General features: G+C 30.6%; 2 protein-coding genes across 8 annotated transcripts; both read right to left on the reverse strand.

The window, feature by feature from the left end:
- Positions 1-21: 21 nt before the first annotated feature.
- LOC137834740 (Holliday junction resolvase MOC1, chloroplastic-like) lies at positions 22-6,024 on the reverse strand. Of its 6 annotated transcripts, none has more exons than XR_011084951.1 (8): positions 5,553-6,015; positions 4,127-4,238; positions 2,751-2,803; positions 2,324-2,455; positions 1,955-1,998; positions 1,750-1,835; positions 822-894; positions 209-273 (listed from the first exon to the last, which is right to left on the reverse strand). XR_011084951.1 is itself a non-coding variant. In XM_068642904.1 (6 exons), exons 1-6 carry the CDS (start codon positions 5,949-5,951, stop codon positions 176-178), a joined length of 867 nt encoding a protein of 288 aa, XP_068499005.1. In that variant the 5' UTR covers positions 5,952-6,024; the 3' UTR covers positions 22-175. The 6 variants fall into 6 exon arrangements, 2 of the variants coding, with proteins under 2 accessions (XP_068499005.1, XP_068499006.1); XR_011084950.1 differs by having other exon boundaries at positions 1,723-1,835; XR_011084952.1 differs by lacking the exon at positions 209-273 and having other exon boundaries at positions 875-894; positions 1,723-1,835; positions 1,955-2,020; positions 5,553-6,014.
- Positions 6,025-8,376: 2,352 nt separating this feature from the next.
- LOC137834741 (uncharacterized) lies at positions 8,377-12,722 on the reverse strand. 2 transcript variants are annotated; one of them, XM_068642907.1, is made up of 8 exons: positions 12,528-12,722; positions 12,372-12,439; positions 10,921-11,022; positions 9,847-9,920; positions 9,700-9,760; positions 9,523-9,624; positions 8,956-9,067; positions 8,377-8,596 (listed from the first exon to the last, which is right to left on the reverse strand). In XM_068642907.1, the coding sequence occupies exons 1-8, from the start codon at positions 12,611-12,613 to the stop codon at positions 8,476-8,478; spliced, it is 726 nt and encodes a 241-aa protein (XP_068499008.1). In that variant the 5' UTR covers positions 12,614-12,722; the 3' UTR covers positions 8,377-8,475. The 2 variants fall into 2 exon arrangements, with proteins under 2 accessions (XP_068499008.1, XP_068499007.1); XM_068642906.1 differs by having other exon boundaries at positions 10,921-11,040.
- Positions 12,723-14,948: the final 2,226 nt, after the last annotated feature.

The following is a 14,948-nucleotide window of genomic DNA, read 5'->3' on the forward strand; positions in this document are numbered from 1 at the left end:
GACTGAAATGCAAGACTAATCTGAAGTAGAATCAAGTTTTTGAAGAGAGAACATTAGCATGGTAACAAAATAACAGAAAAAAGTTTACAATACTATTTAGGCCAAAATTACAAATGGTGGTCAAATTACATGAAATGAGAGGAGAAAGGGTTGAAGCTCTTGAATATGCCAATTTTCAACTTTCAAAACTGTGGTTAGTGTCACAGCAAGAAGGTTCCAAGCTATTGTTTTGTTGTTGTCCATATGCTGCAATTAGTAAAGCTTCTGCCCTTCCTAAAACATCACAAATTCCATAAATCAAAAGCATATTTAGCAACAAGAACCAATCCCCATGAACACTATCTTTCAACAAATTTTCACAAATAGTGTACATTTAGAAACTACAACTATGGCTTATTGATGTCCAACTTTCATATGAACTTTAAAAAACATATGGATTTAGTTTCTTAATCTAAGAGTTCATCATGTTTTATAAAGTTAAATGCATGTTTTTTAAAGTTTGGAGACCAAAATCATCAAAGTAGAAGTGCAAAAACCTTTATCACATTTGATCTAAGGGACTAAAAACACATTTTTCTCTAAAAAAGGAGGAATCCAAGCAAGAGCAATATTATCCACAACAACATGATACTGGAAGGACCTTTTCAGTTGTGTAATACATCTATAGTACTGGACTACAAGGCAGTTTGATAAATTGTAGGATCTTCAAAAATTTAACAGCAAATTTTCAACATGAATTAAAAGACCTTTTTGAAGATATTAATGATAATCAAGTACCGACATAATAGTTAACTAAATATAAAACAAAACAAGACAAGTACCATGATCTTTTTTCCTAGTTAACATGGAAGTCAGTGATGGAAATAATGTGGATGCAAGTCTCCTGCTATCATCCTGCAGTATAAAAAACTCAAATGCTATTACTAACAAAGCAGACTCAAAAATATTTAGAAAATATGCATGCAGAACAAGCATTGTGGACAACATGGATAAATGCAACATGTTGCTTAAACTTCCTTTACTTTCACAATGTTGAGACCTGTATCTCTATTAATTAGGAAAAAATATATTTAAAATCTTCACATTCATTCCATCAGATCTTATCTTATTTTCTTTTTAAGAGAATGTGAATGTTACAAATAGAGGAGTTGAGAATGTAATTAGCATGATTTTTATTAATAACATAGCTTCATCAAAAAGACAACAAGGGAAACATAGAGACGAAGACATCAGAGAAATTCATGTCAGACTACAATTAGTACATAAAAGTTGGGGCGAGATCACATTAAATAAAATCTTGAACAAAAGCGAGGTCTTTTCGAGACAAAGACCAATGGGACCAAGACAATTTTTTGGGATTTCTGGTCTGAATCTCTACAATAACCTCAGGGCCAAGGATGATTCACTGCAACTGTCAACTAGGCCAAAGTGCTAAAGAAATAGACTAGGAACAGTGTCTAGGACATAAGACAAAACAAGACTCCTTCCTCCTTTCTCCCCCTGGAAACTAGGATCACATGTCTCAAAAGGACAAAGAAGTGAGTCTTGGCAGTTGCAATTGTGACAATGCCTACAAAAAACCTCAGGCACATTTTGAAAAAAAAAGACTCCCTTAAGAACCAAACAGCAGCATAAGCCTCCAAACAAACAACAAAACCAGCAGCACAAAATAGGTGACCACAAGAAGGCAATACTAGTGAGAAGAACAATAGTAAAAATTACCAAGAGATGAATCAACAAGAAGCTCACAAATTGAAAGTGGTCACCAGGGGAGGCTGGCAAACTCAATGAGACTGGAGGCAGATACTTGAGAAGGACAGTGCATGAAGCTAAGACTGCAGGCAAGGGCAACCACAGTCAAATAATATGTGTAGGCTTTGTGAAGACTATGATGATCATGAAAGGTGAAACTTGCAGGGATGGTTCATAGAGGGCACGGTAAGTCAAATCAGACCATGAATTGGAGGTTACGATGAGAGCTGACTGTGGATGTAAAGGCTGCAAACAACAGGGGTGGTGACTACAAGCAAAAGAGTGTTAAAAATGTATTGGATATCTCGCATTGATAAGATATATGACCAATATAGTCCTTGTAAAGATTGGGTAACCCTGTCCTAAACCCAAATTATAAGAAATATAATGTGCAAATATTAAGTACTCACTTAAACATTATTAGTCTCAGCTAACAATCTTTTTTCTTTCTTTGGTAAAAAACTAGCATAGCATCATATATTTGGAAATAATAAACTTTGAAACTGAAAGCAAAATTGCACATAATAATTGGAAAAATTCCACTAATCTGTACAGTTGGGATCAAACCAACCTTAGAAGTCATGCTTCCAGAGAGTTCAAATTTCGCTTTCCAAGTGAAAGATGGCACTGGAATAACAGAAAACCCTGAGGAAACTAAGATGCCAATCCATAGCCCATATCCGAATCCTCCACTCCACCAGCCCTTGAATGCAAAAGATGGAGGGAAATAATATTAGTTTAAGTTTAAAAAATTAAACACACTTATCAAAATATTAGTATAAAGCAAAACTAAAAGACAGCTTTGACACTACACTACACAATTGTAACATAAAATTAAATAATAAATATGATAGTCTAAAGAACATTAACAATGTTGAGATCAGGTGATCAACTCATTAGCATGAATGGGCAATTTAAGAAAGTAAAGGGTTTTTAACACAAAATTGAAGTCTTTAGAAAACTACAAAATATGTTCTACTTAAAGCTAACATACCAACCTGTTTCCCATCTTGTGGAAAAGGGAGTGACTGCTCTAAATACGCAGTGGTTCCTGATGAAATCAAGAGTCAATTTGCAAATAGCCAACCATAAACAGTGTCAACCTTCAAAAGAAATATGAAAACGGCAAAATAATTCAAAATTTACTGTGGCAAACTTGAGAATTAGTACTGAATCGTAAATTGCACTGCCAGGGATGAAAAAGAATAAGTAAGCATCATCATTATCTCAGAATAACTAACAAACAAGCAGATTGAAAAATGTGATACATAACATCAATTGATGCTTCATCCAAAGGAACAATAATATTTTCAGAAAATACGCATGAAAAATGGTAATATCATTTTAACTTTTTTCAGATGTAAATGTAAACTTGTGACGTGTTACACTAGATCTACTTGGGACCAGAGAAAAGCAGAGGAAAATTATTCTGAGATTATTATTGACTTGACACAAATACAGAGTGATACATGTATAATAAATAGATACAAGGAACAAGAAAAAGAGTTAAGGTTCTAAATCTACTAGAAATCAATGAGATTTCCTATGATACAGCAGACTTTCCTTAGATCCTTCCTAAAATATAAATCTATACGACCACAATAACTGTTATAATTATAGAAATAAGGAATAGATCCTATACAATCAAGAATGTCTAGATTATATATGTTATTAGAAACGCTTTTAGTTATTCCGGTATCATATCTGCTATTAAAGGATATCAAATCTCTAGTATTTGTTGTATTGACTCTTTTTTCTCAATATAAATAAATAACAATAACAAACAAATAAAATCAAAACTTAATCTACAACAATCTTTCACAAATTCAAATCTCAACAGATGTTATAAAAAATTATGACACTCAAGTGGAACGAAGTAAATACAACATTTACACTCTATTGCTCTAAGATCGTACAAATCTAACTAATATTGATTTCTCTGATTGTTTTTATTTATTAACTAGTACTACTCTATGTCCACACACAGTTTCCTTTAAATCCACATTTTGCATTAAAGAAATTGATCAATGAAATATAAACCACACACACACAAGTAGATAAAGATTCTTGCGATAAATCAAGTCTGCAGCCTTATCTCAGTATATCGTAGTCACAATCTCAACAGATCATAATAAAATTCTTTCAAGATCATAATATAAGCCTCAGCATATCATAATAGTCTCAAATAACAAGAATATAGAAAAAATTATGTGAAGACTTTAGCATGAAGACTAACAACTGTTACGAAATGACAAAAACAGATAATTGAACCAAATTCGATAATGATTCATTTTCTACCATTTGTATAAATAGACAGAAATAGTTAGTTGAAGCACAATAACCAAAAAAGGAAGTTTAGAAAAATACAATATACCAATTGGAGCATCAAAACTACGAATCAACTGAACGACAGACTTGGCATCTAAGCGCCTTCGGGTCCTGTTTTTCTTGCCAACAAGTATTTTCACATGAGGAGAATCAAATACCTGCATATGTCAGAGTAAGGATATGAATACAGAGACAATGTTCAGAAACATAATCTAGTAGTTTTTTTAAAAAAATTGAATCAAGAGGCCTAGAGGATCTAAAGCCAAAACAGTTCACAAAAATGCAAAGGAACAAATTTACTGTTGAGATCAATCCTCATCCAGATTCCATTGCCTCTTTGTTATGAAGAAACCTAGGTGTAATACTGTACACACCATTAGTCATCAGCCATACGTAATTTATCAATGACTGCCCACAAAATTTCATGCATAGAATTCTTCATCTAAGGGATGGGTTGACCACATTTTCCTCAGTTTCTTTTTCATTATGATGATAGCAAAAGATCACTCATTTTGGCTCCTACTGTGGTTGTGAAAATAAGACTTACATTCACAATAAAAAAGCATACAAGTTTTTATGCACTGTATACTACCTTAATAACCACTCAATTTTAATCCAAACCACAATTCTACTACTATCAGCATCCTCCCTTCTTCATATACTTATGTATCATTCCCATTTCTTCTTGCTATTTAGATTACCGGATATGCGTAACATGCTTAAAACTGTGCAAGGCTCAAAACTTAAGCACAAAGCCGTAATCTCATCCTTCCTTACTACCTTAAGCATCTAGGATCCTTTTGCATGCATTTTAGCAAAAATGTGCCACTATATATCTAGTAAACTGTCCCCTATGGAACTCAAATATTCCCTTTAGACGTATATCTTCTTCCTCAACGGAACTTACAATTAAACAAGTAAATAGCATAACAAGGCACATGTTACAAACAATAAAAAACATTAAGCACAATCTCTACCAGTCAACTTGCAACAATATCTACCAGCACAACAAGAGGTACAAAGCATATAGGCTTTAGAAATCTTATTGATACTCTAATAACACTGCTTTTATTCCACCACATCGCAGGCAATTCACCAAACCCCATCCTTCTATACCAATACAGACACATTCAGAGCCTACCCTTACCCATAAAATACAACCCCTCCATGCCATTAAAAACCATACAATCAAAACCGTAAAAAGCCATCTCAGCACATCTTAAACCACATCTAATGGCACACGTGTAACACTTCAAAGTTTCACTCCTATTTTCTGACAATATTATTTAAGAAAAAAAAAAACACTATTCTACTGCCATTATAACCACAATATAAAGTTATTTGAAGAATTTCAACAAAATCTCTACCATGACAGCAACTTAAAACCTTGAGTAACGCTATCAATGCAACAGAACCGTGCTGAACAAAAAGGAAAGGACTTTAACCAACAAAGACAAAAAGAAGCACGATACCTGAGCTGAACAAACGGAACCGTGTGTTTTCAACAGTGCAACTGCACCAGAGACATCTGGGTCAATTCCAAGGACCCATTTGGACCCGTCATTTTGGTGGGTCGGGTCATGCTCACCATTCAAAAGATGGGTCTTTTCTGGAAAAGGGTAAGAGAGTGAGGCCAGCCAATTCTCTTTGAAGTGGGTATCAGAAGCCTTAACCCTGCGCTTTTTTTCAGGAACTGTGATTGGAGGGTCACTCTGATTCTGGGTTTGGGTGAGAATGGAAGAAGAAGAAGAATGAGTAGAAGAAACCCAAAAGGCCCTGAAGGAGATTTTGGGTTTGAGTTTGGAAGAGACTCTGTTCATAAAATGGAATTGAGATTGGTGGAATTGCTGTGTGAATTGTAGGGATTCCATGAAATAACAAAGATACACAGAAAAAATGGTTTAGAGATGTAAGAGAGGGAAGAAAAGGGTCCAAAACAAAATCAAATTAATATATTTTTCTTTATTTTTTGCTTTTGTTGAGCAAGAGTTTCTTTACCAATTTTATGGTAAAAAAGAGGATGAGAGGCTACAAAATTTAAATTGAAAACAAAGCAAATTTAAATTCTTATTTTGTAAAATGTTTCTCTTTTATTAAAAAAAATGTATTATTTTTTAACTTTCCCTACCATCTAAGTATATCTTTGGTGAAATATTGTTATAAAATTAATTTATAATTATTGAATATAATTAAAATATATACTTAAACCATATTACTCACAAAATTTGAGTAAAAATGTATGTGGTGATATTGATTCTAATATTTGATCAAATGAAAATTAAATTAAAAAAGTAGATTATATATATATAATTAAATTTGTATTTTTTGTAAATTATTTTTAAATAATCTCTTTTTCAATGGATCGAATAAAGTTTATGACAGAAAAATATTTTTTTTTATCCAAAAAGAAATTGGAAGTGTTTATGGATTAAGTTCTATTGCACTCTTTATTTCTAATAACTAGTTTTTCTAACTATTGCAAAACATAATATGACATCTTGAAGATCATTTGCCTAAATGTTTGTAGAACAAACTAATAAGACATCAACAACATACCATCAAAGTCTAAAAATATTAATTAAATTTAACTTAAGGTGTGGGAATTTAAAATGAATCTTGTAGTATTTTGATAGTTCATATGCTTCATCCAAAACTGATTCCAACTTGTTTATATTAATGTTTTTTTTCTTGGGTGATCCTAAATTATTAGGAAACATCTGAATTTAAAAGTATAAAATAATTTTATTTATTATTAATGGTTTTATTTAATACTATTTATTATTTTTAATTATTTAGTATTGTTATTGTATAAAAGAAAATGATAAAATAAAATATCCACAAAAATTTACAAGTACATATAACATTTCAAAATGTCTATATTTTAGCAAGTTGCAATTTTTTTTTTCTTTTATTCCTCTTTTTAAAAATATTAATTAGTAAACATAAAATATGTAAATATTTCATGACAAAAATTATAACTAAATTTGACCTATTATAGATGTGACAAAAGATACACCCAAATGGAAGAAATATGGTTTGTATGTTGGATGGATATATAAGATAATGTGATTCGATAAAAGTATGTAGTTAATATGATTGAAATATATTTTTTTTCTAAGATAATTAATGATGGTGGTGTATATAAAATAAATTTTGTGTAATTATTTATAGTTGTGATTTTTTCAGTTAATGTTTATTTTTTCTTTAAAAATCATTTTTAAAATATATATTTTATCTATAAAAAACTTCATCTAATAACATAGCATAACTAATTTGTGTATATTTAATATAACTGAAATATGTTTCTTTTTATAAGATAATTAATGATGGTGGTGTATATAAAACAAAATCTGTGTAATTATTTTTAATTGTGATTTTTTCAGTTAATATTTATTTTTTCTTTAAAAATTATTTTCAAAATATATATTTTATCTGTTTTTATATAAATAAAAAAATGAAAAGCCATACAGTCAAAATCGTAAAAAACCTTCAGCACATCTTAAACCACACTTAACCCAACAAAATAGGGAAAAAACCGAACAATTTTTTTTTTAAAAAAAAACAATATTTGAAAATAGAAAACTGAGCAACTGTGAAAGAATTGGTGGTAGTGGAAGATGATGAACCAACGAAGAAGAACTAGAAAACCTGGAAGAATCGGAATTTTCGACTAAGCCATTGATGGAGAATTGGAATTCAAACGTTTCAATTTATAAGGATGCCTAAACACTAAATTGTATCAACTTAGTTGAATAAATTAATATTAGAATTTTCAATTTAAAAAACTAATGTTTTACTTACGAAAATTATTAATCCATGTTCTTTTTTCTACTTCATAGGAATTGGTCTGCATCCTTAACAAAATCAAATTATTTATTTCAGAATAAAAATAATTCCTTCTGAATATTCAAATAGAATTCCTGGTAGGTTTTAAAATTGCTTAACTTTTTAGAACAATTGATTTAGAAATTCCAAAAGAGTTCAATCTTTTTCTGGGATGGTATTTCTGGAGGTACTGAGTTTTTCAAAAAAGTAATATTTCTGAAGGGTTGTTAATTTCTTTCCAGAATTGATTGTCAAGAAAAAATGAAATTTGTGAGGAGGAATCTAAATTTAGGAAACCCTTGGGAGAAACTTTATCATGTCATATTTTGGGGGACACAGGCTGAGATTCCTACTGTGCCAGAAGAAAAAGATGCTCTCTTTCTTGCATATTCTTGATCTTCCCCATATTAAGATCATGATCCTGAGTCATCACCACCTCGTTGTTGTTTTTTGCAGAGGAGTAGCTATGAATGAAATAGAAACACCAGCCATTGCTCACTCCAAAATCAATTTTCCTTGTCACATGTAATGTCTATTTCTGAAAACAAAAAAAGCTACATGTCTAATGCTTTATTCAAGAGTAACCTCAAAGACCACCCCTTCAAGATTCCCAACAATGCATCGAGTTCCAGTAACTTCTTTCATCTTCATCCGAAGCTTAGAAGCTTCAATGATAATCAACGAATCCATGCTGCAAGCAGGGGAATTTAATCAGTGAGAGATTATACTTTAGACCAAACAAATCAATAGCTATGCAAACTAGATAAGCTATGACGTTAATAATTTGTTGGATTTGACGAATAAGCTCGGAAGAAAATTGGAACTTTATCTGGGGGACAACATAGGGGCAGGGGAAGCTGAATTCACAGTTGAGATCACAAGGGTTACAAGACTAATTTTAACCAACCAAATTTTGAAAATACCAAGTCGCAAATAATTACAAAACAGTACATGCAATGAAAGTAGCTCAAAAATACACTTTAGACATATATATATATATATTAGACACAAATACACACAAAACAGAAGAACAAAAGCAAGGTTACATACGTCTTAGCTCTTGATACATAGCCTAGAATGAATTTGCACTTTCTGCCCTCTCTGGCCTGCAGTAGCTGTTTAACACTATCAAAAAGCTTTGGTATGCTTGACTGCTGAAAGCGTATAAATTGTCAAGGTTTCTAAAATCAAATTTTAGTGAATTGAAATACTTTTACAAAGAACCTTGATAAAATGAACATATTTTAATTTCAAGCATTACAGTATTCGGCAATGTTTGTTATTTTATCTTCTAATTCATTTCAGTTAATGCCTGGAATCGGATTTAGCTCCTTTAAAGTGAGGGGAACCCACTTTAGAAGATAAAGTGCTGTGATAATAACCATTGATAACAAAAACAGTGGTTGCGAATATAATAACTAATTTTCGATTTTGTGAAATATATATTTGATTTTATCATAAAATTAATTATATTTGATTATAAAACTAAATTTATATTTGATGTTATCATAAAGTTAATTATGTATAAAAAACAAGAATTTAACTGATTTTGAAAAGAAACTACACAGATGCATAGTTTTTAAGTATGATAAGGTGGAATAAATACATAAAGGATATATATATCAGCTCCAAGAATGAGATCAAAACCTCCAGGATGTTTTTGTAATATTTCATTTATATGACCAGTGTTCCCCCATTCTAGTTTCTCTGCTACTAATTCTGCATGTACATTAATGTATTTCAGTGAATCAAACATGTATATTCCATTATTTCTTTAGAAGGATTTTTACTCACCATGAGAAATAGAGCTAATATTCTCAGGACATGAATGCAGTTCTATGTTTTTCTTCAAGATCTGATAAGAGACAGAATATTAAACTATATAGCAGATAACCAGGGATGTGTACCATGCGTCATACAAACAGATTTTCACAACCCTACCTTAAGCACTTCTTCATTATGATCTGTCATCACAACTTTATGGCAGAATCTGCTGCAAAGTATTCCAGTAATACCTGAGATTCAAAACAGAGACATTCACAGCATCAAGGTCTAACATTATACAAATAAGGATAGGGTATCAAACAATCCAGATTGAGATCCTACTTAGGATCAGGAGGGGTTAGAAACACAAAGATGAAATCGTTCTGAAATTAAAGGATCCTTGAATTTTTTATGTATGTATACCAAAACAACTTAGTAAGTAGTACAACTAAAATTTAATTAAGTGTTAAAACTCCAGTTGAAAATCATGTCAGAACACAAGTTACACGTAAGTTCTGGCTCATTAAATAAAATACAACCATACAAAACTAAAAGGTTACATTTTCACAAGAGACATGAGTACAATCAGCTCATTGAACAAAGTCCATAACTGAGGACCAAAGTATATACACTGGATGAAGCAGCAAATATACACCAGAAAGCCTCTGAACCACAAGTAGAAGCAGATTGGAGGAGAGAAGGAGTTGAAAACTCAAACCACCACTAGAGGTCTAGCCGTCATCCATAACTGGAGGCTCCCATGGATCTGAGATCAAGCAAACCTGGAAAGAACCCAAAGGTCATAGGACAGTGGTCCCATGTACGACAGAAAAGGTTTGTATGCCTTTAAGGCCTTCAGAATTTGGATGTTAAAAATGAGCAACATGGCCAGTATACTGGTATTGTCCAGTCCAACCCACCATTTCCGCAATACAAATGACCAACCCCTGCTCATCTACTCAAACAAATGAAAAGCAGTATAACGTGATTCTACAACTTATCATGTGATTTTGACTACTGTGATAGGTTTAGGTGCCCTGTTTTGGATTTGGAAGATAATAAAGTAACTATAAAGATAAGTAATTCATTTTGTAGAACAAGGCAAGTTAATCATCAGCAACGAGTGATTAAGGATGCACGGCTGATTTGTAAAACTAATAATATATTACAGACACATTGTATCTCCTTCAAACATCAAAGAATCTAAGTACAATAAATCATATTTACTTATAAAGATGAATACATACATACCAACACCAGAACCTAACTCAATAACAGTGCAATCCTGAAGCATCTTAACATTTTTTGAAAGATAATCATTCAACAACATGGCTCCAGGCCATACCAACTGCCCTGTCAAGTCAAAATCAGCTGATTCAAAAGATAATTAGTATTCTGACAAAAGCTAATAGAAGATACAGAAAGCAAAATAGGAGCCAACCAAAAGGGACACGGTGTGTTCACTCTAGTTTATTATATACAAAAGTTTCTAAGTTCCCAATTACGCATTGATAGATCATGTTCAACTCCAAATCCTGTGTAAACAGTGGCTTCAATGTAAACTCTATTTGGTACACTTTTTAAAGATTGAATAGCAAATTGTTAACCTATTTACTACACCCAATTTTCCCCGTTTCAAAAATAAGAATGGGAACGTAAAGGGTCACTTGGATATATATTTTTTCAAATGCAATTTAATTTAAAGGTTTGATATGTTTGTTAGTATAATTTCAGTTCATAAGAACTTTTCTATCAGATGAAAAGCATGTACCAATTTATTGTCTTACTGAAACTAGATAGAGAATCAGTTTTCATTAATAGCCTAGGCCTGTCAAGTGAATAATAGCTTTAGTGAAAAAATATTTAATTGAGCTTACCAAATACTTAAACTTCGCAACAAAGCCATATAGTCATATATCAAACTCAAAGAACATTACAGTTCCTTCGTGAGGAATCAATGCAGCAAATGTTTAGGATAGCCACCTACTAGAAATCCCAAGTTACCAAAGTCAGTAAATTTAAAACACACACACACAAGACAGTATACCACCCAAACAAAGTACACACGCCCATAAAGTGAATATGTGTGGAATTGAATAATAGGTATTAGAGTATACATATTTTAAGAAAATAAATGTTGGTAACACACTCTTTCCAACACACTATTTGTTGTGGAATAAAATACACAAAAATTCATGTGCGACTCACTAAATGATCCGGGTCTCACACCCAACATCATGCATCTCATTCCCTATTTGTGAGTATGCATGGTCAGCTCAATTGTAACAGCAATGGTTCCTAATTGTTAGCCAGTAGTTAGGCACAACTAAGCTACAAATTGGTTCCTCTGATGACTCACTAATTGATTGTGAATGCAATAATTAGCACTGTAAATAAGATAAAATTTGTATAGTATAACAAATACAAACAGTTCCTCTCAAAACACCATTTTTTTCAACACCTAGTTTTGGTTTTCTTCTTAACTTTTCATTACTTCACATAACCATTTTTTACTTATCAATCCTGTTATAAATGGTCATTAAGACTACGAAACAAACACTAGCACTACAACTAGAATTTACTAACAAAATTTAAAAAATAAAAAAATACAACCTTTTAATCAAACTCTGTCTCAAAGGTAGTAGTACAACCCACAATCAAGCACGTGCATTTTCAAATATTTTGAAATTTAAATTACTCACTGGAAGCAGAATGCAGACAGAAGAGCTCAATATCTTGCGAACCGAAGGTGAAATTTGTCAGCTTGTAACTTCAGATTCAAAAAATAAAAAAATAATCATCAGAACCGTTAATTTGAGAACGAGGTGGAGAGAGAAAGAGAGAAGGTGGGGAATTACTTGTCATCGACGAAGAACGATGCGTCTAAGCAAACGATTTCTTCTTCTTCTTCTTCGTGTTTCCGCTGATTTCCTCTTTCTTCCATATTCAGTGTTCGGAGCTTTAAACGACGGCGTTCTCTTCAGTTGCCGTAGTATTGCTGTTTCTCTGTTTTCTAATTGCAGTGAAGAGGGAAAAAATAAATTTAGGTTTTTTTTATTTACGTCCAACGATGTCGTTTTATATTAATGACAAAAGAGCTCAAAAATTAAAGTGAAAAAAATAAACAAATGTTATTCTTCCATTATAACACTTCTGAAAAACATTCACTTTTTTTTTTATTCAATATTATTTTGTTATCATATTATATCTTAACAAAATAGGTATAAATTTATGGTATAACATATTATTCAATCACCCATAAATATGTAATATGTAATTTTGTATTTGATATGTTTAGACGTTGTTCTCGTATGTCAATATAGTTCCACATCGCTCAGGAATCGAGTTCAAGGGACCATTCACCAAGCTCCTCATCCATTAGGCGACTGAACAACAAAAGAAAATCCGAAGAGAGCTCACCAATACTCCGACCGACGTCGAACCGGTCATAACAGACGTGAAAAGATATGTTAGAAATTATATGTCAATTAGAAAAAATGTCAACTTAAAATATATAAATAAAGTAATTTATTTATAAAAGTAAAATATTGTGATTAATAGTAAAAATAATTATAAAAAAATGCATTCCATTAGTTCATATGAATGTGGTATTTATTTATTTAAATTAATCATGGGGTTTGAATTTAAAAGTCACATTTTCATATGGAAGAGTCATGAGCCTCCTCATTTGAATCCTACCACCAACCAAGATACATCGGCTAATAATATTTTAAGAGTCAATCCAATTTATTTTAGAACAATTATTAAAGTATATTGAATAGTTTCATGTGTAGTACTAGTTAGTATTATGGCTTAGGGAGTTTTTTTTTTAAATAAATGTTATGTGAAATTAATAATTAATAATTATTTATTAATTTATTTTTAATTAATTTTACATGGTGATGATTTTTTACTTAACTATATTATTTTATTCAATGCAAAATCTTTATGGTCCATCAATATATAATCGGGTATTAATTTATTCTTCAACTAATACAAACTTTGATTCCGATTCTTAATTTATAAAAATAATAATAATCAAATGTTATATAAGTAAAGGTGAGTATTTAAACTCGTGAGTTATGCATATAACTTGTAGATTGTGAGATTATGAAATTTTTATTTTGGATATTACTTGGATGTCAGTCATTTAATTTGGTTTTTATGATATGGGAGCAAGAAAAAAATATAATTTTTAACATTTTAAATTAAAATATTTAATATAAGTTAGATATTTTATTTACAATGTATTGTATTATAAATAAAATAAAAAATATTCATAAAAAAGTGAAAGATAATATATATATATATATATATATATATATATGAATGAGATATGGTAATTAAAATAATAAGATAAGATGAGATAATTTTAAAAAACTTTGAAGAATATTGTTAAAAAAAAATGTGACTATGACATTAGTTCGGTCTAGAGTTTTTTTTTAATTGTTACACAACTTTTCTTTTAAAATTACATTTAAATTATTGTGTAATTGGTAATAAGGTCACTCTTGGATTAAGTATAGCTTAAAATGTATGGTTGTTTAGTATACGAGTCAAGTTAACTGCTTGAGTTCTATAGTATATGACTCAAGCATTGACGATAATCTTGAGTAAAAAGATGTTGAGACAATTGTGTTTTTTTTAAAGTATATCGTTCAAGTTTTGGATAAAATGCTCAAAGGATATGGCTTCTGGTTTAAGTATTGTGTTGAATACTTAAGCATTATATAGGTGGTATACATATCTCTTAAACGCTAGTTAGTGACATCGACGCGTTGATTAGATGATGGTGATAATCTTTTGAAACATGTTGGATTATTCAAACAATTGGTTGTCGTTCAATTATTGATCATATACTCAAGTAATGAGATGGTCATTAGAACAAACAAGTATTATATAAATACTAATAATTTAATTAAAAATTGGGAGCAATTTTTTTAATTAGATTTTTAGAGAAAACATTAATCATATCACAACTTCTTAAATGTAAATATATATCAATATTTTACATTTTTATAATTATTCATAATATAAATGGATAATTTATTCATTATTATAATAGAAGAATTTATGATTAAAATTATTAAAAAAAGTGTATTTATCAAATAATTTTTTTTAAAATTAAAACCTAATAATTTGGAAAAATGAATTCAATAAAAATTAGGAAATAAAACTTACAATAAGTTGGGTTTTTTTGATTATATCTAACGTTATTATATTTCAAGCGTTAATTACTAGTGAATTAATTAGTAATGTTAAACCCTTTATACTATATA

Source organism: Phaseolus vulgaris, chromosome 5 (genome assembly GCF_000499845.2).
Source record: "Phaseolus vulgaris cultivar G19833 chromosome 5, P. vulgaris v2.0, whole genome shotgun sequence".
Classification (NCBI taxonomy): Eukaryota; Viridiplantae; Streptophyta; class Magnoliopsida; order Fabales; family Fabaceae; genus Phaseolus; species Phaseolus vulgaris.

Coding starts and splice junctions, on each gene's coding strand:
- LOC137834741 (XM_068642906.1), bottom strand. CDS start 12,613: ATGGAAGAAAGAGGAAATCAGCGGAAACACGAAGAAGAAGAAGAAGAA. Junction 12,440..12,527: donor TCGTTCTTCGTCGATGACAA/GTAATTCCCCAC, acceptor TTGAATCTGAAG/TTACAAGCTGACAAATTTCA. Junction 9,625..9,699: donor TATTAGCTCTATTTCTCATG/GTGAGTAAAAAT, acceptor ATGTACATGCAG/AATTAGTAGCAGAGAAACTA.
- LOC137834740 (XM_068642904.1), bottom strand. CDS start 5,951: ATGGAATCCCTACAATTCACACAGCAATTCCACCAATCTCAATTCCAT. Junction 4,239..5,552: donor GTTCCGTTTGTTCAGCTCAG/GTATCGTGCTTC, acceptor TGACATATGCAG/GTATTTGATTCTCCTCATGT. Junction 2,804..4,126: donor TAGTTTTGATGCTCCAATTG/GTATATTGTATT, acceptor TGATTTCATCAG/GAACCACTGCGTATTTAGAG.